This window comes from Plectropomus leopardus, chromosome 6 (assembly GCF_008729295.1).
Source record: "Plectropomus leopardus isolate mb chromosome 6, YSFRI_Pleo_2.0, whole genome shotgun sequence".
Classification (NCBI taxonomy): Eukaryota; Metazoa; Chordata; class Actinopteri; order Perciformes; family Serranidae; genus Plectropomus; species Plectropomus leopardus.
In genome coordinates, this window is record NC_056468.1 from 7,092,808 (window position 1) to 7,116,543 (window position 23,736).

The window sequence follows — 23,736 nt, forward strand, 5'->3', positions numbered from 1 at the left end:
CAATCAGCATTCACACCTGGGTGAAATTACTCTACGGTAGTCGTGGGTATTTATCACCTCTGGATCTGATTGCCATTGATTGAAATGCAACACCCAGGTGAACGCACCAATTTCAGCTCCTTAACCAGTGAGATGGAATGATGTGCTGGCTCTAATTACTGCCGTTCCCTATAGCCTGAATAACGGCCAATTTGCAAGGCGCAATTTGGCACAAACGAACACTTGGACTCAGGATAAACTGATTAGAATCTGTTGGTTGAAGGTTAAAGGTTAAGGTCACTGTGACATTATAAAACTTGCTTTTTTGCCATAACTCAAGAACCTTGACTGCCCACCTCAAACCTGTGCTGTCTGTGTAGATCTTGATCTGTGAAGTATCCATGTTTTTTTTACAGACATGGATGTAAATAACTGTGAATGTAACTTGACTGGTGTGCTGAGGCATACAACTGTGTGGCGGTATATCTAGTTTTTTTTTCCTCTTTACTAGCATGTGCATATGGGTACGCAGGTATATGTAAGAGCACACTTCTGTTTAGAGCTGGAACCATATTCTGTGAATCAACACATAATTTATCATCTATTTTTATAACTGGTTCGACATTTGAGTTCTTTTTCAAGTAAAATGTGGAATACTTGCTTGCTTGTTCTCGCTTTTCATATTGAATGATTATTTAAAAATATTACTAATTGAAAATACAGTGTTTAGATAATAAAGCTTTTGCCAGAAAAAAAGGAACAATTTGAAGACATTACCATGAGCTCTTGGAAATTGTGATGGGCTTTGTTATTTGTTTTTTTAAATTTTGTGACATTTTACAGACAATAATAAATGGATATATGAGTTATGAAAATAACTGTTATTTCCATCCCTACTTCTGATACAGTATGCATTCCTGTCGAATGCTTCACGCAATTCCACTGAATGATAGTTGGAAGTAATGCACCAGCAATAGGTGAAAAAGAAGAAGGCTGCTATATAAACAGGGATGTAAATAGTAAAAGTATTGGAAGGAACTCTTGATTATAATTTGAATTCATTGTTTTTGTTTGTGATATATGATGTTGCATGTGGTTATATTTTTTGTTTTTGTTTTTGTTCAAAGAACAAGGTGAATTTCTGGCACTTGATCTTGGCGGATCCAACTTCCGGGTGCTCCTGGTCAAAGTTATGGCTAACGGCAAGCAGGAGGTGGAAATGGAAAATCAGATTTATGCCATTCCTGAACACCTCATGAGAGGCAGCGGCTCCGAGGTAAGAGGCATGGCACATTACACACAGTTTATATGTGCTGTATACAATGAAACTGTCATCTGTGGTGTTAGTGCACTGCTTTTTGTCAGATATATTAAAATATTAATTTGCTTCTTCCTCTTAATTTATAAAGTAGTTATCTGACAATAGTAGTAGTGGAGTAAAAAGTATATATTTCCCTCCTAAGTGTAATGAAGTAGAAAGGGGCATGAGATTAAAATACTCATGTAATGGAAAAGTAACCTTAAATGATGTTTTTCTCTTTATTTTGGTACGAGTGCTTTTGACCACTCATAAAATTTTCTTTTATCTAGGAGAAAAGCAAAAATAAAAAAAAACATTGGTGAATCCTAAAAATCAGTGGGCAAACAAAACAAAACAAGAACATTCAAGAACATGTTTGTATATTATTTCTTGCATGAGGCCCAGTCTTTGGCAGAGTACAGCCAGCAGTTTGGAGTGACTATTTTAACCAACAGACACAAGTTTTAGTGTAGCTGTAATGGAATTAATATTAAGTAGTTATAATAGTCAGTGATGGCTAAAAGTAAAAAGCTTGCTGACTATACCTACATGTTTTCAACATTAGTCTTTGATAATAACAAAGAACAAGGGGAGATAAAAGGTAGAGATTTGCAGTGGCAGAGCTCAACTAATCTGGGTACTTTGCAGAAATCAATCCATTTCATAAGACACCCTTCACAGTGCACGGAGTGATGGCATGTGTATGTGTCACATTAATTAACTCAAAAAATAAGTGGAGTGGCACATGTTGCATAAGATCAATTTATTTTGTAAGCCTGGTTGGCAATATTTGACAGTGGAGACCAGAGGTGTGTCATATCATATCATCCACGATAATGCCAGTATATTTGGCTCTCTCTGTCTGTCTGTCTGTCTGTCTGTCTGTCTGTCTCTCTCTCTCTCTCTCTCTCTCTCTCTTTATATATATATATATACACACATGTATATATTGTAATGTGCGATAGTCATTGTAGGATAGTCATTGTGTTATTTTTGATAATATTTACATTTTTGCACAGTTAGAATACCACTATGTGTTACTGTTGCTGCTTACAAACTCAAGCACTGAGAGTTTTTTGTTGAAGTTTTTGCTGCATATTTGATGATAAAATATATTAATGTTTACATATAGAACTATTACACTTATTTTGTTGCATCTGTATGTTTTTGAAATTAATAATAACATTCTCAGTATTTTTGTCATATTGTCATGAGTATGAGTATCGTCATTGCAAAAAAAAAAAATTGGAATAATATTTCACGGCCAAATCACCCACCCCTTGTAAAGACAGAACTAATAGGGAGCCATCAGGTGTGCCAATTCTAACTTAAACACATATTTAGGAAATGACTCATGGATCAGCAGATTGATGAGGATGTACAGTATAGACTATTATAAAATAGATTTTGCCACACAGCCACTCAGAGAACAGTTTTATAATAGGCAGAAGCATCAGCAGCTGTCTCTTTTGGTAGTAAATTGTTTCTCTGTGGATTGCAGAAAAAAACAGAAGAAAAACAGTGAGAGGCTACTGAAACATCAGGACAGCAGCATGCTTTAGGTACTTGGGTCTCAACAAAGAGACGACCCTCAGTTTTTTGCTATTGCTAAAATGGAATTTTTCTGTCTCCCGTAGTTATTTGACCACATAGCTGATTGTCTGGCAAATTTTATGGAGAAGTTGGGCATAAAGGATAAAAAGCTTCCTCTGGGTTTCACCTTCTCTTTTCCATGTCAGCAGACCAAGTTGGATGAGGTGAGTGATTTAAAAGTTCTTTATCTTCTTCATGTAATAGTTTAACCTTAAGTGAAACCGGGTTGGTATTGTCTAAACAAACACTGAAGTGAAATTTGTGAGTACAGCATACTGTGAATATTATCACAGCGTTTTGCTTTAGCTTCAACAATAAACATGGGACCGACTTATCTGTAAAGGGCTCTTTGATCCAACAAATCAACTGGAGACTCATTGGTTTTATTAAGAAAGCATTAGACATGCTTCTTAAAGGCAAACTGTGCAGGATTTGTCGCTTATTGTTTATCAACACAAATTATGCCTAAAGCTTGGGCCCTCCTCCTCGGCTCAACGACACAGTTGTCAAGCAAGCTAGAGAATAAATGTACAGAGGGAGGCTGACATCCAAAAATGCCCTAAACAAACCAAAATCAGAAGAAAATAAAAATATAAAGGCAGAAATCAGGTTCTCTGCAGATACAGAAATTACCACATGTTGCTAGTGGGACATAAGTGATGATTGAGAAGGATTTCTTTTGTATAAGGTTATAAATTGGACCACTATATGCATTTTCACACTACTTTTCATACTCACCCATTTTCTGATAAGAGGATGACCCACTCTAACCCCTGAGCCACAGCTGCCCTGTCAACATTACTTCAACATGCTTCAACCTAATTTAGCTTGGAATTATGAGACTTCACTTATGTTATTAACAACAAAGTGGTGGCATATGCTAACATTGTAGTTTAGTCTTTGCTGTATCAACTGCTTCTGAAAATGGCTTTGCAGGCCCACACTGTCACCATGTCATAGGTTGCTGACCCCTGCCTTACAATATGAATAATAAATTATTCAATGTGATCCTGCATCAGGAATGGACAAAAGTAAATTGCTGATACAGCTGTATATCACAGTAGATTTTCATGTCATACAAAAACAGTAAACATATGAAAAAGTGTGTCTTGCCTTTTATTAAATACATGTTTTTTTAGACATACATAGTAATTATTAATTTTGTGTCATTTTTGCATGTTTTGGCAGAAAAGAGTCAGCTTTTAACTTTTGCCCATTTATGGCAAGTCACTATATCAGACTATTACCCAGTGAGGTCTATGTAACTCCTCTGAACAGTGTTTTGAATAATTTTATAATGACACCATTTAACAAAGGCTGAAATGAAATGGGTGGATAACCTTTTTTCTGCTCTATGTCTCCATTTTCTTTTTTGCAGAGTGTTTTGATGTCTTGGACCAAAAGCTTCAAGGCAAGCGGAGTAGAGGGAAAGGATGTGGTCAACCTCTTGAGGAAATCCATAAAAAAAAGAGGGGTAAGGGGTTTCGTAGTACATTATGTACCATTTCAAAAAAATCCCAAACTTGGGTGCTAACTTACAAAGACAAAGAAATCATTTTTGTTTAGTCTATGAAGTTAATGCAAAGAACAATACTTGCAACCCATACCAGTGAACACTGCAGACTAAAATATGACATAGCAAAAATGTACATAAGAAATGTAGATGAATTTGTATTTGGACCCCAAATCATAGTTACATAGTTATAGTTATATTTAATTTAATAGTCTTAGATCTGAATGAATACATGTTCCCCTGCGCAAAGGACAGGCTTAGTGTGAGTGTATTGCTGATACTCTCTGATTATAGTGTGTGGGAAATTTGCATAATGAGCTCTGAACAGCTGTGGCAAGCAGCAGGGCACACCACCAAGTCACTTCTGACACTTCTTTTTGGAAGTGTTTCAGTAGGGAGCAACTGAACTCATTCCTGTTTGTAAATCAAGTCAAGAGGAAATATACACATCCTCAGGAGCAACTATTAAGAGTGTCGGCTGGACCTGTCAGACTATGTTCGGGCAGAATGCAAAGAGAAAAGGTAGCACGATTGCATACAAAGTCAATTAAAAGGCAGGAGTAGATGGAAGGTCGCTTTGAAGCCTCAGACTGATGCAAATGTGTCCTCACTGAAAATGTCTAAATGTGAGAAAAGACTTCTGTTCTGTCTGAACACCCCTTGGTACTCATCAACAGCTAGGGATTTGGGTAAGGTACAGGAAGGTGAACAGTAGCTTGTTTGTGGCTTATGTGTAAACAGCCACTTCATGGGAGGATTCAGCATACAGTAGAGATAGATGGAGAGGTAAAGAGTCCTGTCCATTGTCATGTGGCATGTCGATTCTTCATAGCTCACATCGATTGATTCTCTGTGGCTTTCCATTCGACTCCTGCCGAATTGCTGTCATTTTTTATAAGTGGACTCTTAACATTATTTTCCTGGGCAGCATCATTCATGTATCTGCATCCCAATAATGATAATGTGTCTGCATTGCAATCACAGCAATGCAGGAGGCTGTCTTCTCCAGCAGTGTTCTGCACTGAACTTACTTTAGGTGCTCCTTGCAGTGGTCCAGAACCATGCTGGCGACTGTGGTAATATGCAGCACTGTTCTAAAGTCATAAAGTCCAAGCTTAAATGTGCAGGCCACCTTTGCATGCACCTTGCCAAGTGACCAAGTCAACTAGGTAATGACTAGGTGAGCTCATACCATGAGTTATAAATTGTGGTCATAGACATCAGTGATCTAGAATGACCAAACAAGTGTGGCAGAATCCATGTCAAACCCAGGAAACAGCCAAGAGTACTTGAAACTGTTTCAAGTACCTATTTATTTATTTATTTATTTTATTTATATATCTTATTTGATAGAGACAATGCAGATTAACATAGTACAACTTCTTCCTGTTACAAACAAGCTGTAGTAACTGATGTTTCACATATAGAGATTATAGCTACTGCTAGTTTCCAACTCCTGTCCCTAGTTAGCTTTTAGTAAAGAAAAAGAAGAAAAAAAGAGAAGATATCAGGGTTACATACAATAGTGTGCATAAAATAACAGTAAAAAAAAAAGACAAAAAAGTAAACACAGTTACAGTGAAAAAAAGACAAATATCAATGTTACAACATGCACTTAAAACACTCAACTACTAAACTAAAAGACATTATAAAATAGTTAAAAATTATGTCTGATTTTGCTTCAGTCACCCTTCAACAAATCCAGTCCAATCCAGAGTGTTAAAAATCTTAATACCTTGTATTAATTTTATTATGGTTTGTAGTGTGTTCTGCTTTTTTTTTTTAATTAAATGACATAAAATATCTGGAGCAAAATCTTAAAGGCATTTGAAAATCAGTTTGAGGGATGAGAATTGTGGAAAAACGAAATTATCAAACCTTCCAGCCTAAACAATTTTCTCTTGTGTTACAAACGATTTAGCATTAAGATACCAAGCAAACACTGAAAATTTATTGTGTTGCAATGTCAAAATCTATTTATGTTTTTTTCGGCTTTAATGTACGTACTAGTACCTTGAAATACTTTTAAATACTGAAAAAATATTGTATAGTAACTAATATTTTTTCAGTCGAGCACATTATATTTATAATTTACAAGCTCTATACGTATTTCCACACCTATGAAACGTTACAAAGCCCATATTGTATTAACTTAAACAATCAAAGAAAATATCATTGCAGGACTTTGACGTTGACATTTTGGCTGTGATCAACGACACAGTGGGAACTATGATGACCTGTGGCTACGATGATCATCTCTGTGAAATTGGCCTCATTGTGGGTGAGTCCAGTCGAACTATAAATGTGAATCCAATCAGCGAAGGTCAGCACATGCAAGTAAGCATTTGAATAGTGTTGCTGGAGATAAAACTCAGTGAACAGCTGCTTAGAGAATATGCATTGCCCTTGCCAGGTTTGTCATTGCCCATTGTGCACTAATATTGGTGGGGAAAACATAACTGTATTGTGTTGGGAAGTGGTGACCGTTAAGGCCATAGCACATGTTTTATGTACTATTCCCATTCATTCACCCATTTAACAAGCCCTTGTTCATGTATATTTATTGATAGTTTTCCATTTATTTGTCTCCTATACATGTATGTGCTGCAACCTACAATTTCATTGTCTGTGCCACCATAATAGGGTGTATAATGTGCAGATTGAAATATGAAAAACGAGCCAAAGGGGGGTAGTAATGGGTGCATCTTTCTCCTCCATCCAGTCTTGTTAGTGAGGTAGTATACAACTTTTCAAAAAATCTTTGTTGAATTGCATGGCTTACCCTTTGATACCACCAGCAGCGTGTTGATGACAATATGTCCGTTTTGCTTCACCCTCCGTGCTGTTCCATATCCCTACAGGAGCGTCTATGATCATTTCAGAAGCGGAAATTCCTGTTAGCTGATATTATAGACAAAACTTTTTTTATTTCATTTCACGTCCTCGATTTTAACTATTCTGTGTAGGTCCATTACAAAAAATCCCAATAAAAATTGTTTTGTCATTCTGGGTCTTATTGTCATGCCACCATCTTTTCCCTCAAGGAACGGGGACCAACGCCTGCTACATGGAGCAGATGAGGAACCTTGAGGTGCTGGACGGTGACGAGGGGCGGATGTGTGTTAATACAGAGTGGGGCGCTTTTGGAGACGATGGTGCCCTGGAGGACCTGCGCACTGACATCGACCGTGAAATAGATGCAGGCTCTCTCAACCCTGGCAAGCAGCTGTGAGTTTCTTTGAGCTTATATGACTTGGTGCACTTGGTGTCTACTCCATGACTTTTAAAAAATGAAAACATTCAGAGATTGTGAATTTTGCTTTTTAAGATTTACAGGGTAACTAAGCACATTTTCAAAATTCATATATGCTATTTCTAAAATCGAAGACATTCCAAAATACAAGTAAACAAACAACTCTCTCTGAAATCCAGAAACTACAGTGCTTAATCTCAAATGTGTGATTTCATGGGTGTTTAAAGTCTGGAGTTGCTCTATAGAAAATGAATGGGGACAGATGTTATAGATGACACTGAGAGCACCCAGAGGAATATTGAGTATATAGGCACTTGACTGAGGAAACTACAGTAGGGTGTAAAAATAAGGTATTAAAAAAGAAAGCACATTCTTCGGCTCCACAAAATCAGTCATAACTTTGAAGGCCTCTGTTTCTGAAAGGTTGACCATTCTGGTAAATCAAACCACAATCTAACAATCCCTCATAGAGGTTAACATGTAGGAAAAAAAGTTTTCAAATTGAAAGGTGCATACGGAGCCCTTAAAGGGACATGGGGAGAAAAAAAAAAAAAAAGACAGGGAAAAAAAACCTGGAGGGGTAAGAAAAAATTGGTTAGTGGTTACCATGACAACGGATCATGTGTGAACCAGAAAGTATTAGGTGCGCACCAGAAATGGTATTGCATGCACATTGGAAATAGTATCGCATGCGCACCAGAAACGGTATTACGTGCGCACCAGATAGCACAACAGGTGTTTACAGGTTATCTAGCAGGCAAGGCTGATCAGTCTCCATCTGTTTGGAATGAGTGTCCAGGAATTAGTTGCGCTTTATTTCAACAACACTCATTTCGAAAACGGATCGAGACTGGTCAACCTTTTCTACTAGATAACCTGTAAACACCATGGATCTATTTTAAATAGTAAACACCTGTTGTGCTTTCTGGTGCGCATGTGATACCATTTCTGGTGCACACATAATACTTTCTGGTGCGCATGTGATCTGTTGTCATGGTAGCTACAAACCAGATGGGCTTTTTTCCCCCTCCAGGTTTCTGTCTTCTTTTTTTTTCTCCCCATGTCCCTTTAGGGGCTCTGTAGGTGCAAGGTCAGAAAGTGATAGATATCTGACTAAGCTAGCTTGGTTGCCCTATTTCACACCCCTGAACTACACTGAGTTTGAGTCGACTGTGTGAAGTTAACACATCTGTCTGATATCAGGCAGCTAGCTTGGAGTCATCCTGATATTTTTACGTTCTGCCTCTGCATGTCTTCTTTGCAGCACCATTCATTTACTTTTTTGATGTCTCGTGTGCAAGAAAAAAAACTGCTATTATTTTCAACAGAGTCGATTACCAATAGGTTTCCATCTGAGGAGAGGTCAGGGAAAATCAGGAGTTCAGTGCAAGCCGATGATAATCAGTCTAAACTAATGAAGATTTCAGGTATAAACATGCTCTATAGATTGAACAGACTGAATACATAGTATATAAATTGAATTACTCAAGGTTAATTTGTGCATAATTTTATGAATAGTGTGTGTTTTTCAAAGAACTGGGTGAGGGAGTTTCCTTGTGGTTTATGTTATTATGTTGTCTTCAAAAATACTCTTTTATGGGCCTTTTAGGGTAAAAAGAACTGAAGTGAAGAGATGCATTTAATACAGGTTTTCTATAAAATCCAGTGCTGTCCAGAATAATAAAGAAGATTAGTGGTGGGAAGCTCTTTAGATTGATATTGGTCAGAGTGAGCACTGACTATTACAAAATGAACGGGGTGACTCTTTAACACAAGGAAATTAATAAAAATCTCAAATGGACCCAAAAGGTATGTATGGACTTAGTTTACATAACCCCAATTATCACTTGCTATCAAAGGCAGGTCAAATATAGAGCATGACTGTAAAATGTGAATTAGCCCTCTTTGTGATGTAGTGATGTGTCATAGCATAGTTGCTGAGAATTTTTTCCTTGGGTTTTCTACAATTAAATGTCTGTAAAACTAACAATAAGGGTATAGAGTTTAGACGACTTCCTCTGGCTCCCCAAAGCAATGTCAGTGGAAATGCTAACACGTTTTGAAATACATGGGCACCATGATTGATAGTCACCCGACATTTCACTCAGATACTGAAATGTTGCGTAAGAAAGGCCAACAACACGTTTTTGCTTAAAGGCAGAATGTGTGGGACTGTTAGGTTGCGGTTTGTAAACGCAACTTTCAAAGTTAAGCCCCTACTTCCCAGTTCAACGGCTCCTATTGGATATGTGTTTGTGTTTTGGCACCTGGTCGCTGCTTTTTCATAGAGTCCCGCCCTCACATCCTGCACACTATTAATGCCCGAGGGATACACACTACTTACAAAGATTGATGCCCAGAAACACCTGAACAGAGACAAATAACAAAATGTTGGCAGAGGGCAGGTTCTGCGCAGATACAGACACTGTCAAACTGAGAGCGATTACTTTTGATGATTACTTTCTCTGCCTCTAAGGGATCTTACTTATTCCAGGACTCTAATGACACTGTTTTATACTCAGCTTTATTGAGTCTGTTGTCAATTTCTAGTATCTGCAGGCATGGCAACCAACAGTTTAGACCTCATGGTCTCATGTTTGTCTCATTCTTGTGAACTCAATATTTCAAGGACGCCTTGAGAAAATTTCTTCAAATTTGGCACAAACATCCAAATGATTAACTGATTAGATTTTAGTGGTCACAGGTCAAATGTCAATGTCACTGTGACCTCATGTTTGTGTCATTCGTGTGAACATGACATTTCAAGAAGGCCTTGAGGGAATTCGACTAAATTTGGCACAAACATTCACTTAGACTCAACTGGGTCGGGTTCACTGTGACCTCACAAAACATGTTTTTGGCCTTAACTCAAAAATTGATTTGCTAATTATGACAAAATTTTTACGTAAATGTCTAATAGATTAATACGATAAAGTGACAGCAATGCATATCCAAAATGTCAAATGTAAACTTGACACACTGTGACATTATAGTGTTCTGCTTCTAAAACTTCTATGGCAGTTATTCATTTGTCAGAACTCAGCAACAGAAGGGGAGAAATTTGGTCAGATACTGAATTGGTGACATTATTTTTGAGCGTCCCCCTTGAAACTGTTGTGCTCAAGATGTTTGGTGCATCCGTGCTTTAGAATTTGTAGCATCTTTGCAGCAATATCCATAATTAAAGTTTTGTCAACTGTCATGGCTACATATGAGTCTGGACAGACATGGATGTAAAGTTAGTGGAACTTAACTGGTTCACAGAGGCATACTAGCGTAAGATGGTAATTCCAGTGTCAGAGTACAAGCCATTACCATCTGACCTACATTTGTATGCACTTATTGCCATGAAAAATGGATATCTTTCATCCCTCTGCCCGTTCAAGGCTTAAATGCTGATGGCAGGAGGAGGTAACTGCTGTTGTTGTTGTAAAGCTCAGTACCTTAGTGATGATGATGATGATGATGATGCAGTGATAGTGACAGATACGCTTCTTTAATATTGCTGCACAGTTGATCATATTTGTAGTAGTGATGATGATGATGATGTCCAGAATATTACAGTTGAGAAGAGTCTTGTTCTGTTGATGATGATGATGCACATTACATTGTCAGTTGTGATGTTGATAATATTAAGTTTTCACTGTATTATTTCGAGCCCCTGTGGGATAATGGTCAACACTTAAAGCCTGCTCCAGAGGAGCTTAAATGACAATTTTCAAATGTTCAAATATGAAAACCATCCTGGGCACATACTCATGTCAACTGCTATATATTTCTATGTTATATTGTATGTTTTATGTCATGCTTTGTGTTTTCATGCCTGCTGCAGTACAAGTTGCGCACTCAGGACAAATTTTAATTACATTTGGGCTCACTTGATTTTACTGATTTACTGAGTTATCAGCATCTGCTAGGCTTTCAGTTAGCTGCATTTGCTTGGTCAGACAAGGTTTGAATGAGGCTCTAAAAATAAGTAAAAATGGATGTGACAATATCTTTATCTTCTTTTTGTGTGTTGACGTGCAGGTTTGAGAAGATGATCAGTGGCCTATACATGGGGGAAATAGTGCGTCTCCTCCTGGTGAGAATGACCAAAGAGCAGCTGCTGTTCCAGGGCAAGACTACAGCAGAGCTCTGCACCACTGGAAGCTTCAAGACCAGCTACATCTACGCCATTGAGAACGACAAGTTAGTTTGTGTGTGTCACTGTGTGTTTTTGAGAAGGTTGGATGTAGAGATGGTACAGTGGCTTTGTACGAATCTGACAGATAGTGCCCAATTAGAATTGAATATTTTTTAATCTTATTTGCGGGTGAGTTAAAACCACTTTTTATGGTTATTGAGTGCCCATATAAATATAGCAGTAGATATAGGCAGGTTATGCTGTCAGTTCAAAATGAAAATGAGCAATCATTTTGCATTGTTAGTACAACTGCCACATGTCCATCAATCTGTTTTCTTCACTGCTTACCCTTTTCACACTAAGCAGTCTCAGATGAAGTGGATTTGATTTGTATTCTGCTTTGCTTGCAGAGATAATGAAGGTCTGGTGAGTGCGGAGAAGGTGCTCCGTGACCTGGGTCTCAATCCTTTGGTTGAGGACTGCATAGCCACTCAGAGGGTGTGTCAGATTGTATCTATACGAGCTGCACACTTGTGTGCAGCCGCTCTAGTGGCAGTGCTGCGACAGATCCGAGATAACAAAGCAGCTGAGAAGCTGCGTACCACGATTGGAGCGGACGGCTCTGTTTACAAAAATCATCCAGAGTAAGTGATCCTGATCACCATCACTTCTAGTGTATCTCAAATACAAAAACACCTGAGCTATCATTTTTTTGGTTATCGTTCCAAACACAGTTACACTCTTATTATATCTAATCTGTCACAAAAATACGTTGGTGTAGATGTTTATGTTTTATAGGTGTAACATTTTGTATTCTTACCAAAGGGTAGGTTACAGAGAGCAAGGATGATTAAACAAAGAACCCATCAGTTTTACTGTAGTTAAAGAGATGGTTCAAATGGGAAGTGTTGATTTTAACCGACATTAAGCCCAAACCTAACAAGACCGTAACCACAGCGCAATCACACCATGAAATGGCAAGACAAGAATATTTTCAAGCAGCCTGTGAGAGTTAGGCAAATATAGGGTAACCATCTAGCTGCGACTGTTTTGCTGTTACCACCCTTCATCAGCAGAACATTGCATTGGTTCCATGCAATTCCGTCTGCCTGCTTTTCCTAACTAGGGGGATGCTGCCCGCCATCTACTGTGAGTAATACACTGAATGTGGATAAGAAACTCGTACAACAAAAAATCTGAACTATCCCTTTAAGGCAAACAGTGAACACCCAAAGCATACTTTAGCTAAGACCTGAAGATCAGTAGGCTGTTACTTTCAGTTTCACACATTCATTCATTCATTCAGGAAGGAAGGTCTCTGCTGCTCTAATTACCAACCAATAAGGAAAAGTTAAATAATTCCCCATTCATTTTCTATATACTATAGTCAGCTATAGTATTTATTTATTTATTTACTGACTTACCAAGTTCAGTCTTGTGGAGCCTGGCTGGTACTTTGACTAGCAGCAGATCTGATGTTTGCATCCTTGCCACTGATGCTATTTTCATGTTGTGTGCATCTATAAAAAATGCAGATATTTTCGCCTGCTTTTCCAGCAGTCGGTGTCGAGTCTCTCCATTAAGGATTAAGTTGTTGGCTTTTAGACTATTGGTCTTTGTCAGGTGACAAATCACTTGCAAAAGCGCAGTGCTTTGCGATACACTTAATGTAAGATGTGTAGAAGCTCTCTTCTGCTCCACTCTACTCTCTGTCTGACTGTGGGTGTGTGCACACCTGTGTGTGTGTGTGTGTGTGTGTGTGTGTGCGCGCAAAGCAGTAGAGAGTAAAACATAAATTAGATATAAAACATGGTGTGTATTCTATATGAAAAGTGACCTTAGGTGACTTCTGTTGGAATTTCGCGCTCTACATAAAATGAAATAAAATTGATTTGACTTCTCAGGGGGGGTGCAGGGTATACCGTATAACGGTAGGCTAAACACTGCTCCATAATGAGGGCTGATGACATCCTCTCACACACTGTAGGTACTTCAGGTTAGATTTTTTTTTTTACTTTCCAAACTCTACCATATACACTTAACCTAAACTATGTGATTGCATTTAAAGAGGTAAATCGTAAATGACGGGGTATAAAGAAGAGTTTTTATACTTTCAAAGTTTAATGAGCCTCTCTGTGCACAAGAAAAGAAATAACAGAGGGAAATGTAAAACAAGACACATTTAACTTAATGTACCCAATTTTCCTAGGTTTTCCAGGAGACTCCACAAGATGGTACGACGACTCATGCCGGACTGTGACGTGCGTTTTTTGCAGTCACAGTGTGGCAGTGGGAAGGGTGCAGCCATGGTAACAGCAGTAGCCTACCGTCTTGCAGCTCAACATGCTGAGCGTCAGCGTATTCTCGATACCTTGCGCCTGAGCCGTGAGCAGTTGCTGGAAGTGAAGAAACGAATGAGTAAGGAGATGGTGCGAGGCCTGTCAAAGCAAACCCATGAGGATGCGAGCATTAAGATGCTTCCCACATATGTTAGAGACACACCAGATGGCACAGGTAGCTGTAAGAGGCGAACATACTTTCCATTTGACTTGTTGTTCAGTTTAGTTTTCTCTGTTATGCTTTCATGTAGGTGTTCTGAATTGTTGTCTTTATTGTCGTCATCAGAGCATGGCGACTTCTTGGCTTTGGACCTTGGGGGCTCCAGCTTTAGGGTGCTGCTGGTGCGAGTGCGAAGTGGAAAGAGACATAATGTGGACATGCACCACAAGATCTACAGTATTCCACAGGAGACTATGCAGGGCACAGGGGAAGAGGTAAAACAACACAGGTGTTGAGGTACTTAAGTGTTTTGCACTGTAAGAGATTACAGCAACTGACTTGATGTAACTGAGGGACGTTGGCCAGGTTTATAAAGTTGAAAAATCTCTCTCAATGTGTAAAATTGGTCTTCTGACAAAAGTGTCAGTAATTGTTCATTGTGGTAAACACCACTTTGGTTTCTACTTTTTCATATAGTTTTCTTATGAAGATATGTAACTTCAGTGTATCAGAATATTATTCTTATTATCGTTGCTGTTGATTAGGGGGAAATATACAGTAATGTCCAAGAGCACATTGTGTGGTTTCTGTAGAATCTTAAATACTGAGTCGGATCACACAACACGCGAGAGAGACAATCAGACACTTTACTGTGTAGAAACATGCTTTTCTCTTTTACTTTATTTTTACAAAACTGATGGTCACCCACCTTTTTAACCTGCCAATGTGTCCAACCTGTGTCTTTACATATTCTTTTTTGTTTGTTTGTTTTTTACATCTTCTGTCTCTTGTGTGTCAGCTGTTCGACCACATTGTGCAATGCATTGCTGACTTTCTGGAATACATGGGCATGGGAGGTGCATCCTTACCTCTGGGATTTACATTTTCCTTCCCCTGTCATCAAAGCAAACTGGATCAGGTAATGTTTGATTTAATACTCTTTAAAAGTACAAGATTACCTTTAATACATATGATGACCATAGGCTGTATAAATAATGGACGTAGCTACTGTGACGTCACCTATTGGTTTGCAGAATGCCATTTTGAAGGCTCGAGTTTAGCATTTTGGCATTCGTTATCTTGCTTGTTTTGGGCCAGAAGTGGCCATATTTGGTGAAAGGCAGGTGTTGTAGAGAGGCAAGGGAAGGATCTCACAGAGAAGCCAAGAACACTATCAGCAGACAGCTTGTCACTCAAAACCGTCTGCCCTTAATTTTGTGTGACTGTAAACCTTAATTACATGTAAACAAGTCAGTTATGAAAAAATTCATCCCCATACAGCATCTCAAATGTTGTAATTAGCTACAGAGACTTTTGAAACAGGCTGTAAATATGTTTATTTCTACTGTAAAGGTATGTGTTTTAACATTGTGGTGTGTGGGGATTGACTCATTCTTGGCCATTTAAATAACTGCAATTTTCAATTTTTGGCACTTGGCTTCATGTTTCAGCTTCTTATGCTGCTGCTTGAAGATAATATACCGTATCGCCCAACTTTTTTGCACCTTTTCTCAAAATTTGGCAGAAATAACATGTTTGTTTACATTAATTCCCTCTCCTATTCTCTAGTGGATTTCTCCAAACTAATTAATGGATTGTGTTTCATTTGTAATTAGGGCTGGACAAATACAGATTTTTTAAGGTATATTGACATATTTTCAGTCAAGATATGTGATTAGACAATACCATCTATATCAATAGTTTGATGTTGTCCAAAACCTGTTTCTTCCATAAAGCCATGGCAGTGTATGTGCATGTAATGATCAGCTGATGATGACAAGAACCTCTGCATTAGGTATATAAAGTAAACCCTTCGCCTCCTCTTAAAATTTCCAACATCTAAAATAATTAACAGTTCAGCCATAGGTTCACACAAGAAACATACTGTGTAGTGAAGGAATGCAGTTGTTTTCCATCTGTGGTCTGGTTGAAGACTGAATTCTTGCAAAATAACCTTGGTGTACACAGAGTAACACATTTTTATGAAATGAATGTATGGCAGAAAACTGGGCATATGGGCATTTCAATGAAAAGCTCTGCATTTATCAGTGTTGACATGAGCAGTGGTTGCTATCAAATCTCATATCATTTCTCAGCTCGCATACACAAGTTTGAGTCAGTGTGGACTGGATGTGTTGTTAATTGTTAGGCCATTTTCTGACTGCCATCTATGTATTTACAGCTAATTATTAATCACTTAAAAATGTTCAGCTGCCACATGGATGTGCGCTCTTTGCCTGGCTCTGTCTCTAGGCTGACTCAGGGAATAACATAACTGGTTCCTGCCTCTAATTTTTTCCTTTTTTTTAAAAAACACACGGGATCTTTTTCTCAATAATCATTAAGACATAACTGAAAATGTTGTTGGTTATTAAATGTTTACTGTTGTTGTGGCACAGGTGGAGCCTCTGTCTCTTTTAAATAGTGTTTCTGATCAACATGGACACAGTGGATTTTTTACAGAAAAGCACTATGCATTTATCAGGCTGATAACATTTGAATTACTGCAATACCGCAGTTTCATTATGGCAAAGAGCAACTTTTGATTTAGATTTTAAATTCTGTAATTTTTTTATATATATACGATGTACTATTAATGACAAAAAAAAAGAAAAGCACGCACTCATAAATCACTATTGTCATTTGTCCAGGGCATTCTTCTGAATTGGACAAAGGGTTTCAAAGCTAGCGGCTGTGAGGGAAAAGATGTTATCACATTACTTAAAGACGCTGTCCACCGCAAACAGGTCAGTACACAAATCACAAATCCATTTCAAAGAGTATTGAGAAAGGTGGCCTGTAAATGTTGACACTTGAACAGTGTAATAAAAAGTATACCCAAGTGGCTTACAAGCAACAGTTATCCACAAACAGCATTTTATTGCATATAATGTAGAAACCAAGTTAAAATTGTCTCACTGATCGTCTCCTTCCTATAGAATTGTATTTTAATTCAGTTTCCTAAAACGTTTTATCTGCCTATCCCTTGTTATTTTCCTACAGCTATAATAGCCCTCATTCTTTCTTCCTCCCTGATTCCCCTCAAATCTAATTTTGCAAACTGCTGTAGACAGCAACATGTAAAATTTTTATTTTACATAAATATTAGCCCTTACAAGAAAGCTTTTTAATTAATGGCAACATCCTAGAGGTTTAATGAAGAAACCTTTATTGGTTTCTTCTAAAAGTTTAATTTTGGCAGAAGTACCATAAAATAAGTATGTTTTCTTTAGTGTGTAATTACCTGAAGGTAAGAATATTTGTATTTTTGTTACCTTAGAATAAGCTATTTATATTTACATAAGGAGCAGGTCCTTGTCCGCGGAGTCCGCCATATTACACCCCCATGTATCTGCGGAAGCCCAGAGCAGACAAACCAAACACTGGCTCTATATAGGACCATTTGTGTTTTTGTGTCAGCCACAGTAGTTAGCAGCCCCTCCCCAACAAGCAGCATATGGAAAACACAGATTCTTGTAATGTGAAACTGCTTCATTCCGTGTTTTTACCAGCATGATTTGATGATTTGGCTCACAGTAAAAACTTCCTAAACAACTAATACTGTAGGAAATTGAAGCCGTAGGAGTTTGTTGTAAGATGCCATTGAATCCTACACACTGCTCCTTTGAGAATCAGTAGATGTGAAATAATCAGCCATTAATTTGAATTGACCGTATTGTGAAGTTCAAGACATATACAGAATATACAGTACATACTTCTTATTCTGAATGCTTGCAGAGGGTTTTAGCTTAAACCCAAGTTTCATATTAAACCTGTGCATAATACAGAATGTAGTAATAATAATGTGTGTGTGTAATCCATCTTATGGGGTCTGTGTCAATGACTATTAATTATAACAGTTATAAAGAATATTGTTAAATACACATACTGTTTAAAAACATAACTGCTGTAACAGGGACATGTAATTTTAAATCTTTTACTACCAGTAACCAAATCAATATTACCAAATCTCAGCACATGTAATGGTTATTATAAGTGCAGACAGTTAGGTTAATGTGTGTTTCCGTTATAACAAATTGCATCACTTAATCACTGCTTCCAGGAATTTGACTTAAACTTTGTGGCGGTGGTTAATGACACAGTGGGAACCATGATGACCTGCAGCTATGAGGACCCCAGATGTGAGGTGGGACTTATTGTAGGTAAGTTCCCCCCCCCCCTCCAAAAAAAAGCCAGGCTCTGTGTCTTTGAGCTATTTTTGACCGTTATAATTCATCAAATCAGTATTAATTTTGTGTGAAAAAAATTACTGCATTTGAATTGCCTCTGCGCTACCAATAGTCATTGCTGTAGTCATTGTGTTTTTCGGGTTGTCCACACATCTGTACATTTGTCCCATGCTCATGAACGTAATATCTCAACAACACAATGAGGGAATTTCCTCAACTCCGACACAAATGTCCACTTGGACTCAACAATGAACCTATTAGTTCTCTTTCAACATTCGTTTCGGTATCTCACCATGGGACACGCTCCCCGCGCTGTCCCCCAGAAGCTCTTTTGCACTACGCCAGTCCTGACTGGCAGACAAACGTGACATCTACCCCTGGAGGAGGGACTTCCTCCTACTATAAGTGACTGACGTGACGTTGTCTCTTCAGTCTTAAACCTCTTATCGCTCCCAGAAGCAACATCTCAGACGGCACGTGCAGCTAACGGGCTAGCAATACTGTTCTCAGAGCGAGCTAACACCTCGGTCGCCGAATGTTACCTATTGCTTCATAGCTATGTTTAGTAGCTGGGCTGTCACCAAACAGTAGCTGCTACAGCTAGCCACCAAGCTAGCTTCTATCGCTTCTCCATTTGACGGAGCTATCTCAGCTACGGAGCTACCCTTCCCTCACCATGGATAAGGACAAGCTACTGGCTAGAGCGTGCACATGCGGTAACAAGATTGCCGGGGCAGACACCCACTCTGTATGCTCAGCGAAGACTTGACGTTGCAGGCTAGCACACCAAGCTAGCTTGTCGGCATTGGATCCTATGGTGGGGGTAGCCCCCCCCCCCCCCCACGAGAGTCGGAAAAGAGCACTCGGGGCACACGTTGGACTGGATCAGCATGGATAAGACAGATTTCACTCACCTGCTGCCAGTCGAGCCTCTCCTGGTGTCTCATCTCCACCCCCACACAGAAGTCCACCATGACCTCTGCGGGCCCTGCCCTTCCCTCCAAAGCTGAGAGGAAATTATAACTCTGCAAAACAAGGGAGGTATTCGAATGGTACCGCCGGAGCGGAGCCGATCAGTTTCTATTCAAGATATTTTGTGGTTCCGAAAAAGGTCGGGGGTCTAAGACCGATTTTAGACCTGCGTGCTCTTAACAGATACATGAGAAAGTACGCATTCAGAATGCTGACACACGCAGCTCTGATACATTTTGTGCATCCAGGCGATTGGTTTATATCCATAGACCTGAAGGATGCTTATTTTCACATCCCTATTTATCCCCCTCACAGAAGATACCTACGGGTTTGCCTTCCGGGGTTTAACATACAAGTATCTGGTTCTCCCGTTCGGTCTTTCACTGAGCCCACACGTGTTTGTCAAATGCACCAAGGTAGCCATTGCGCCCCTCAGGGAAGAGGGGATGCGCTTGGCAACATTCATAGACGACTGGCTGTTAGTGGCACAGTCGCCCCCGCGGCCCCAGGTGCACATCAGACTGCTCACATCACAGCTGGCGGCCCTGGGTTTACACGATAAACTGGGAAAAAAGCGTTTTGATCCCGACACAAAACATCACGTTCATAGGCATGTCCCTAAATTAAGTCACGTTCAAAGTGTGTCTGTCAGCAGAGAGGGTGAGAGCCTTCCAGGCTTGTCTGGCACTTTTCCGCAGAAGGGCGATGGTAAAGTTCAGAACTGTCTCAGGCTGCTGGGGCTGATGGCATCAGCGCTGGCAGTCATTCTGTACGGCCGCTTGAACATGAGGCCGTTTCAGCGGTGGGTGGCGTTGCTCAGATTGAACCCCACACTCCACGGTCACCGCCAGGTTTTAATTACCATGGTGTGCGTCCTCGCTCTGCGCCCTTGGGGACTCACAGCGTTTCTCACTACAGGCGTTACCATGAGAACCATTCTGGTCATTAAAGTTATTACAACAGACGCCTCTCTCGTGGGCATCACTCACAAAGGCATGACAGTAAATGGCTCATGGAGTTTACAGTTGCAGTTTGTTCACATAAACTGTCTGGAACTCCAGGCCGTCTCACTAGCGCTGAAACATTTCTTGCCTTCTCTGAAGGGACAGCATGTTTTGGTGAGGATGGACATCACCACTGTGGTGGCGTATATCAACAGACAAGGTTGGCTGCGCTTACATCATCTGCACACGTTGGCACACAGACTGATTTTGTGGAGCAGCTCTTGCCTGTTATCGCTGAGAACCACACATGTGCCAGGGATTTGCAACCGAGCGGCGGACTTGCTTTCCAGAGGCGATCATCGCTACAAAGACTGGACTCCACAGCGTGGTGGTGACCAGGTTATGGGACAGATACGGTCGGGCGGAGATAGACCTCTTTGCATCGGAGGAGAACGCTCAGTGTCCTCTGTTTTATTCCCTGACCGAACAGAGCGACCCAATGGGGGTGGATGCTCTGGCGCACGATTGGGCGAGTGTCCTGCTGTATGCTTTTCCCCCATTGGAGCTGATCACTCCTACTCTCGCCAGGGTGCAGGAGAGGGGTCTTTCGCTGATCCTGATAGCTCCCTGATGGCCAGGGAAACACTGCTGGCTGGCGGAGATATTTCAGCTGCGGTGCAGCCAGCCGTGGCGTCTACTGTTACGCCGAGATCTCCTGACGCAAGCGGACGGGGAGATCTTCCATCCTCATCCAGAACACATGGCTCTGTGGGCTTGGCCCCTGAGAGGCTAAATCTAGTGTTCTTGGGGCTTCCACTCAGTGTCATTACCACCATTCAGAGTACTAGAGCCTCCTCTACACGCCGCGCATATGGTGGCAAATGGCAGCGTTTAAGGAGTGGTGCATAAGCGGCTGACGTTGAGGCTTTCCAGAGCCCTGTGTCTGTCATTTTGACGTTTCTACAGGAGCTGCTGGACAAGGGTCTAGCTTTCTCTGCCATCAAGGTGTACATGTAGGCTTTGGAGATAAAATGGCAGGCCAACATCCTCTTATTTGTCAGTTTATGAAAGGAGCGTTGCGCCTTCGGACAGTATCGAGGAGCCTAAAGGCCCCTTGGGACCTGTCCATGGTGCTGGATGCATTGTCACGCCCACCCTTTGAGCCATTGCAACAGATAGATCTAAAAATGCTCTCCTTTAAAACGGCATTATTACTCGCGCTGGCTTTTGCTAAGCACGTGAGTGACATTCACGCACTGTCAGTAAACCCGTCAGGGCTGCATGCACTCGCCCCGTGCGCGCATTGCGCACATATGTTGAGCAAACAGCTGGCTTCAGGAAATCTTTGTTTGTATTTGTTTCATGGCTATGACACATGAGGGGAAACCCCTTACAAAGCAGCATTTGTCACACTGGATCATGGGGGCTATTGCTATGGCCTATAACAGCAAGGGGCTGCTGCCCCCCGCTGGTCTGCGTGCTCGCTCCACTCATGGAATGGCTGCGTTTTGTGCGTTATTTCGAGGTGTTTCTGTTGAAGAGATATGTGCAGCTGCCTCCTGGGCTATGCCCCACACTTTCACCAGATTCTACATGTTGGATGTGACTGCGCCTACACTGTCACATACAGTGTAAAGCGTGGGTTAAGTACCAACTGCGGCCATCTAGCTGGCAGGGTTTTAATACCAGTCTTCGTGGTGAGCTTGTCTGGCAATATGGGAGTCTCTATATCCCATAGTGAGATACCGAAACGAATGCTGAAAGAGAACTTTAGGTTAAGAAATTAACCCCGGTTCTCTGAAACATGAGTGAGGTATCTCACCAGATCACCCTCCTTGCCTGGAGCTCAGCAACAGACATTTGGTCAGATACTGAATTGGTGACACTAATCTTGGGTGCGTAACAAACTGTTCTGAATGGGGGAAAGATGTGTGTTTAGCCTCCATTTTTTTCACAGACATGGTTGTAAACTGTGAGTGCAACTTGACTGGTAGAGTAGTCATACAACTATGAAAGGGTCATTCTTTAGTTTGTTGTCTTTTTGAGTGGATATGTATTCATTTGGAATGAAGCTCTTCAGAAACAGAGGTTTTCCTCCCAGGATAATACTTAGAACAATACCTTTCCACCTGTCTGTAAACAGGCACAGGGACCAACGCCTGCTACATGGAAGAAATGCAGAACATCGAACTCGTGCAGGGTAACGACGGCCGCATGTGTGTCAACATGGAGTGGGGAGCATTTGGTGACAATGGCGAACTCGATGACTTCTGCACCCAGTTTGATCGCATCCTTGATGAGTGCTCTAACAATCCTGGGAAACAGAGGTATTGGATGGGTTCATTTAATACATATTAAATTTATATTATGTCTATCAAAAACAACCAAAAATGCCAACACTAACTCAAACAGCATCACATGTAGTCACAAATAGAGAAAAATATAAACTAATTCCAAGGATTAGAGGATTCCAAGGTCAGACTGCCACAGAGAGAAAGACCAGTGACAGAAAGCAGCTGGGGCTCTTCACAACATTATTGTAAAAGAGTTGTGCAGCAAATGAATAGATGTGTGTGTGTGTGTGTGTGTGTGTGTGTGTGTGTGTGTGTGTGTGTGTGTGTGTGTGTGTGTGTGTGTGTGTGTGTGTGTGTTTGTGTTTGTGTGTGTGTATGTGTATAATTATGTATGTGTGTGTGTGCGCACTGTAACATTCATTTGAATACCTTATGTAGCTGCTCCCCTTCAGTTCAACCATGGACACAAGGCATTTGTATTGTCTACAGGCTTTTATTAAACAAACATGCAGTTATACATGTTGCCAATCATGCCTTGAGAACTAAAAACACACACAAGATCAAAATATACAGCAATCGGTACAAACATCTCACAGAAAATGCATAACAAATGTTGCTATCTCATTAGAATAAATAAATAAATAATAAGCTCAACAAGCAAAATAAAATTCCATGCCTCTTTGGCCGCATTAACTTAAAGAGGAGAAGAGACCAGTGTTGAGCATCTTCATTATTTATGCCTTATCTTCACAATTCATCTTCAGCAGCAATTTCACTACTCAGCCTCCATTACCTTGCAAGTAAGGAGCTCAGCTCTCAAGGAAAAGGAAATTTATAAGTTCCGCTGTTCCGGTCCTTACAGAGACCTTTTTATAATTCATCTTACACACAGAATTATTTACCAAAAGACACACAAAGCATGATTTGATTCAACTCAAATATTGATTCAATTGATTCATTATTAAAATTCAACACAAATACATATAACTGCCACTTATGGCAGCTACAGCTTGAGAGTCCTAAATGCACACACTGGTGGTTGAGACTACAATGCAACTACCTGCTACTCAGTA

The 23,736-nt window shown here is 40.1% G+C and overlaps 1 protein-coding gene across 1 annotated transcript in view; it reads left to right on the forward strand.

Annotated features, from left to right (window-relative positions):
* Positions 1–23,736, forward strand: part of hk2 (hexokinase 2) — a 42,779-nt gene that overhangs the window by 10,111 nt on the left and 8,932 nt on the right. The window contains exons 3-15 of the mRNA XM_042488790.1: positions 1,107–1,255; positions 2,917–3,036; positions 4,251–4,346; positions 6,567–6,666; positions 7,430–7,613; positions 11,668–11,829; positions 12,175–12,408; positions 13,974–14,278; positions 14,390–14,538; positions 15,063–15,182; positions 16,915–17,010; positions 18,327–18,426; positions 22,513–22,696. Coding sequence (XP_042344724.1) covers positions 1,107–1,255; positions 2,917–3,036; positions 4,251–4,346; positions 6,567–6,666; positions 7,430–7,613; positions 11,668–11,829; positions 12,175–12,408; positions 13,974–14,278; positions 14,390–14,538; positions 15,063–15,182; positions 16,915–17,010; positions 18,327–18,426; positions 22,513–22,696 — 1,999 coding nt within the window. The remainder of the gene's footprint in view (positions 1–1,106; positions 1,256–2,916; positions 3,037–4,250; positions 4,347–6,566; positions 6,667–7,429; positions 7,614–11,667; positions 11,830–12,174; positions 12,409–13,973; positions 14,279–14,389; positions 14,539–15,062; positions 15,183–16,914; positions 17,011–18,326; positions 18,427–22,512; positions 22,697–23,736) is intronic.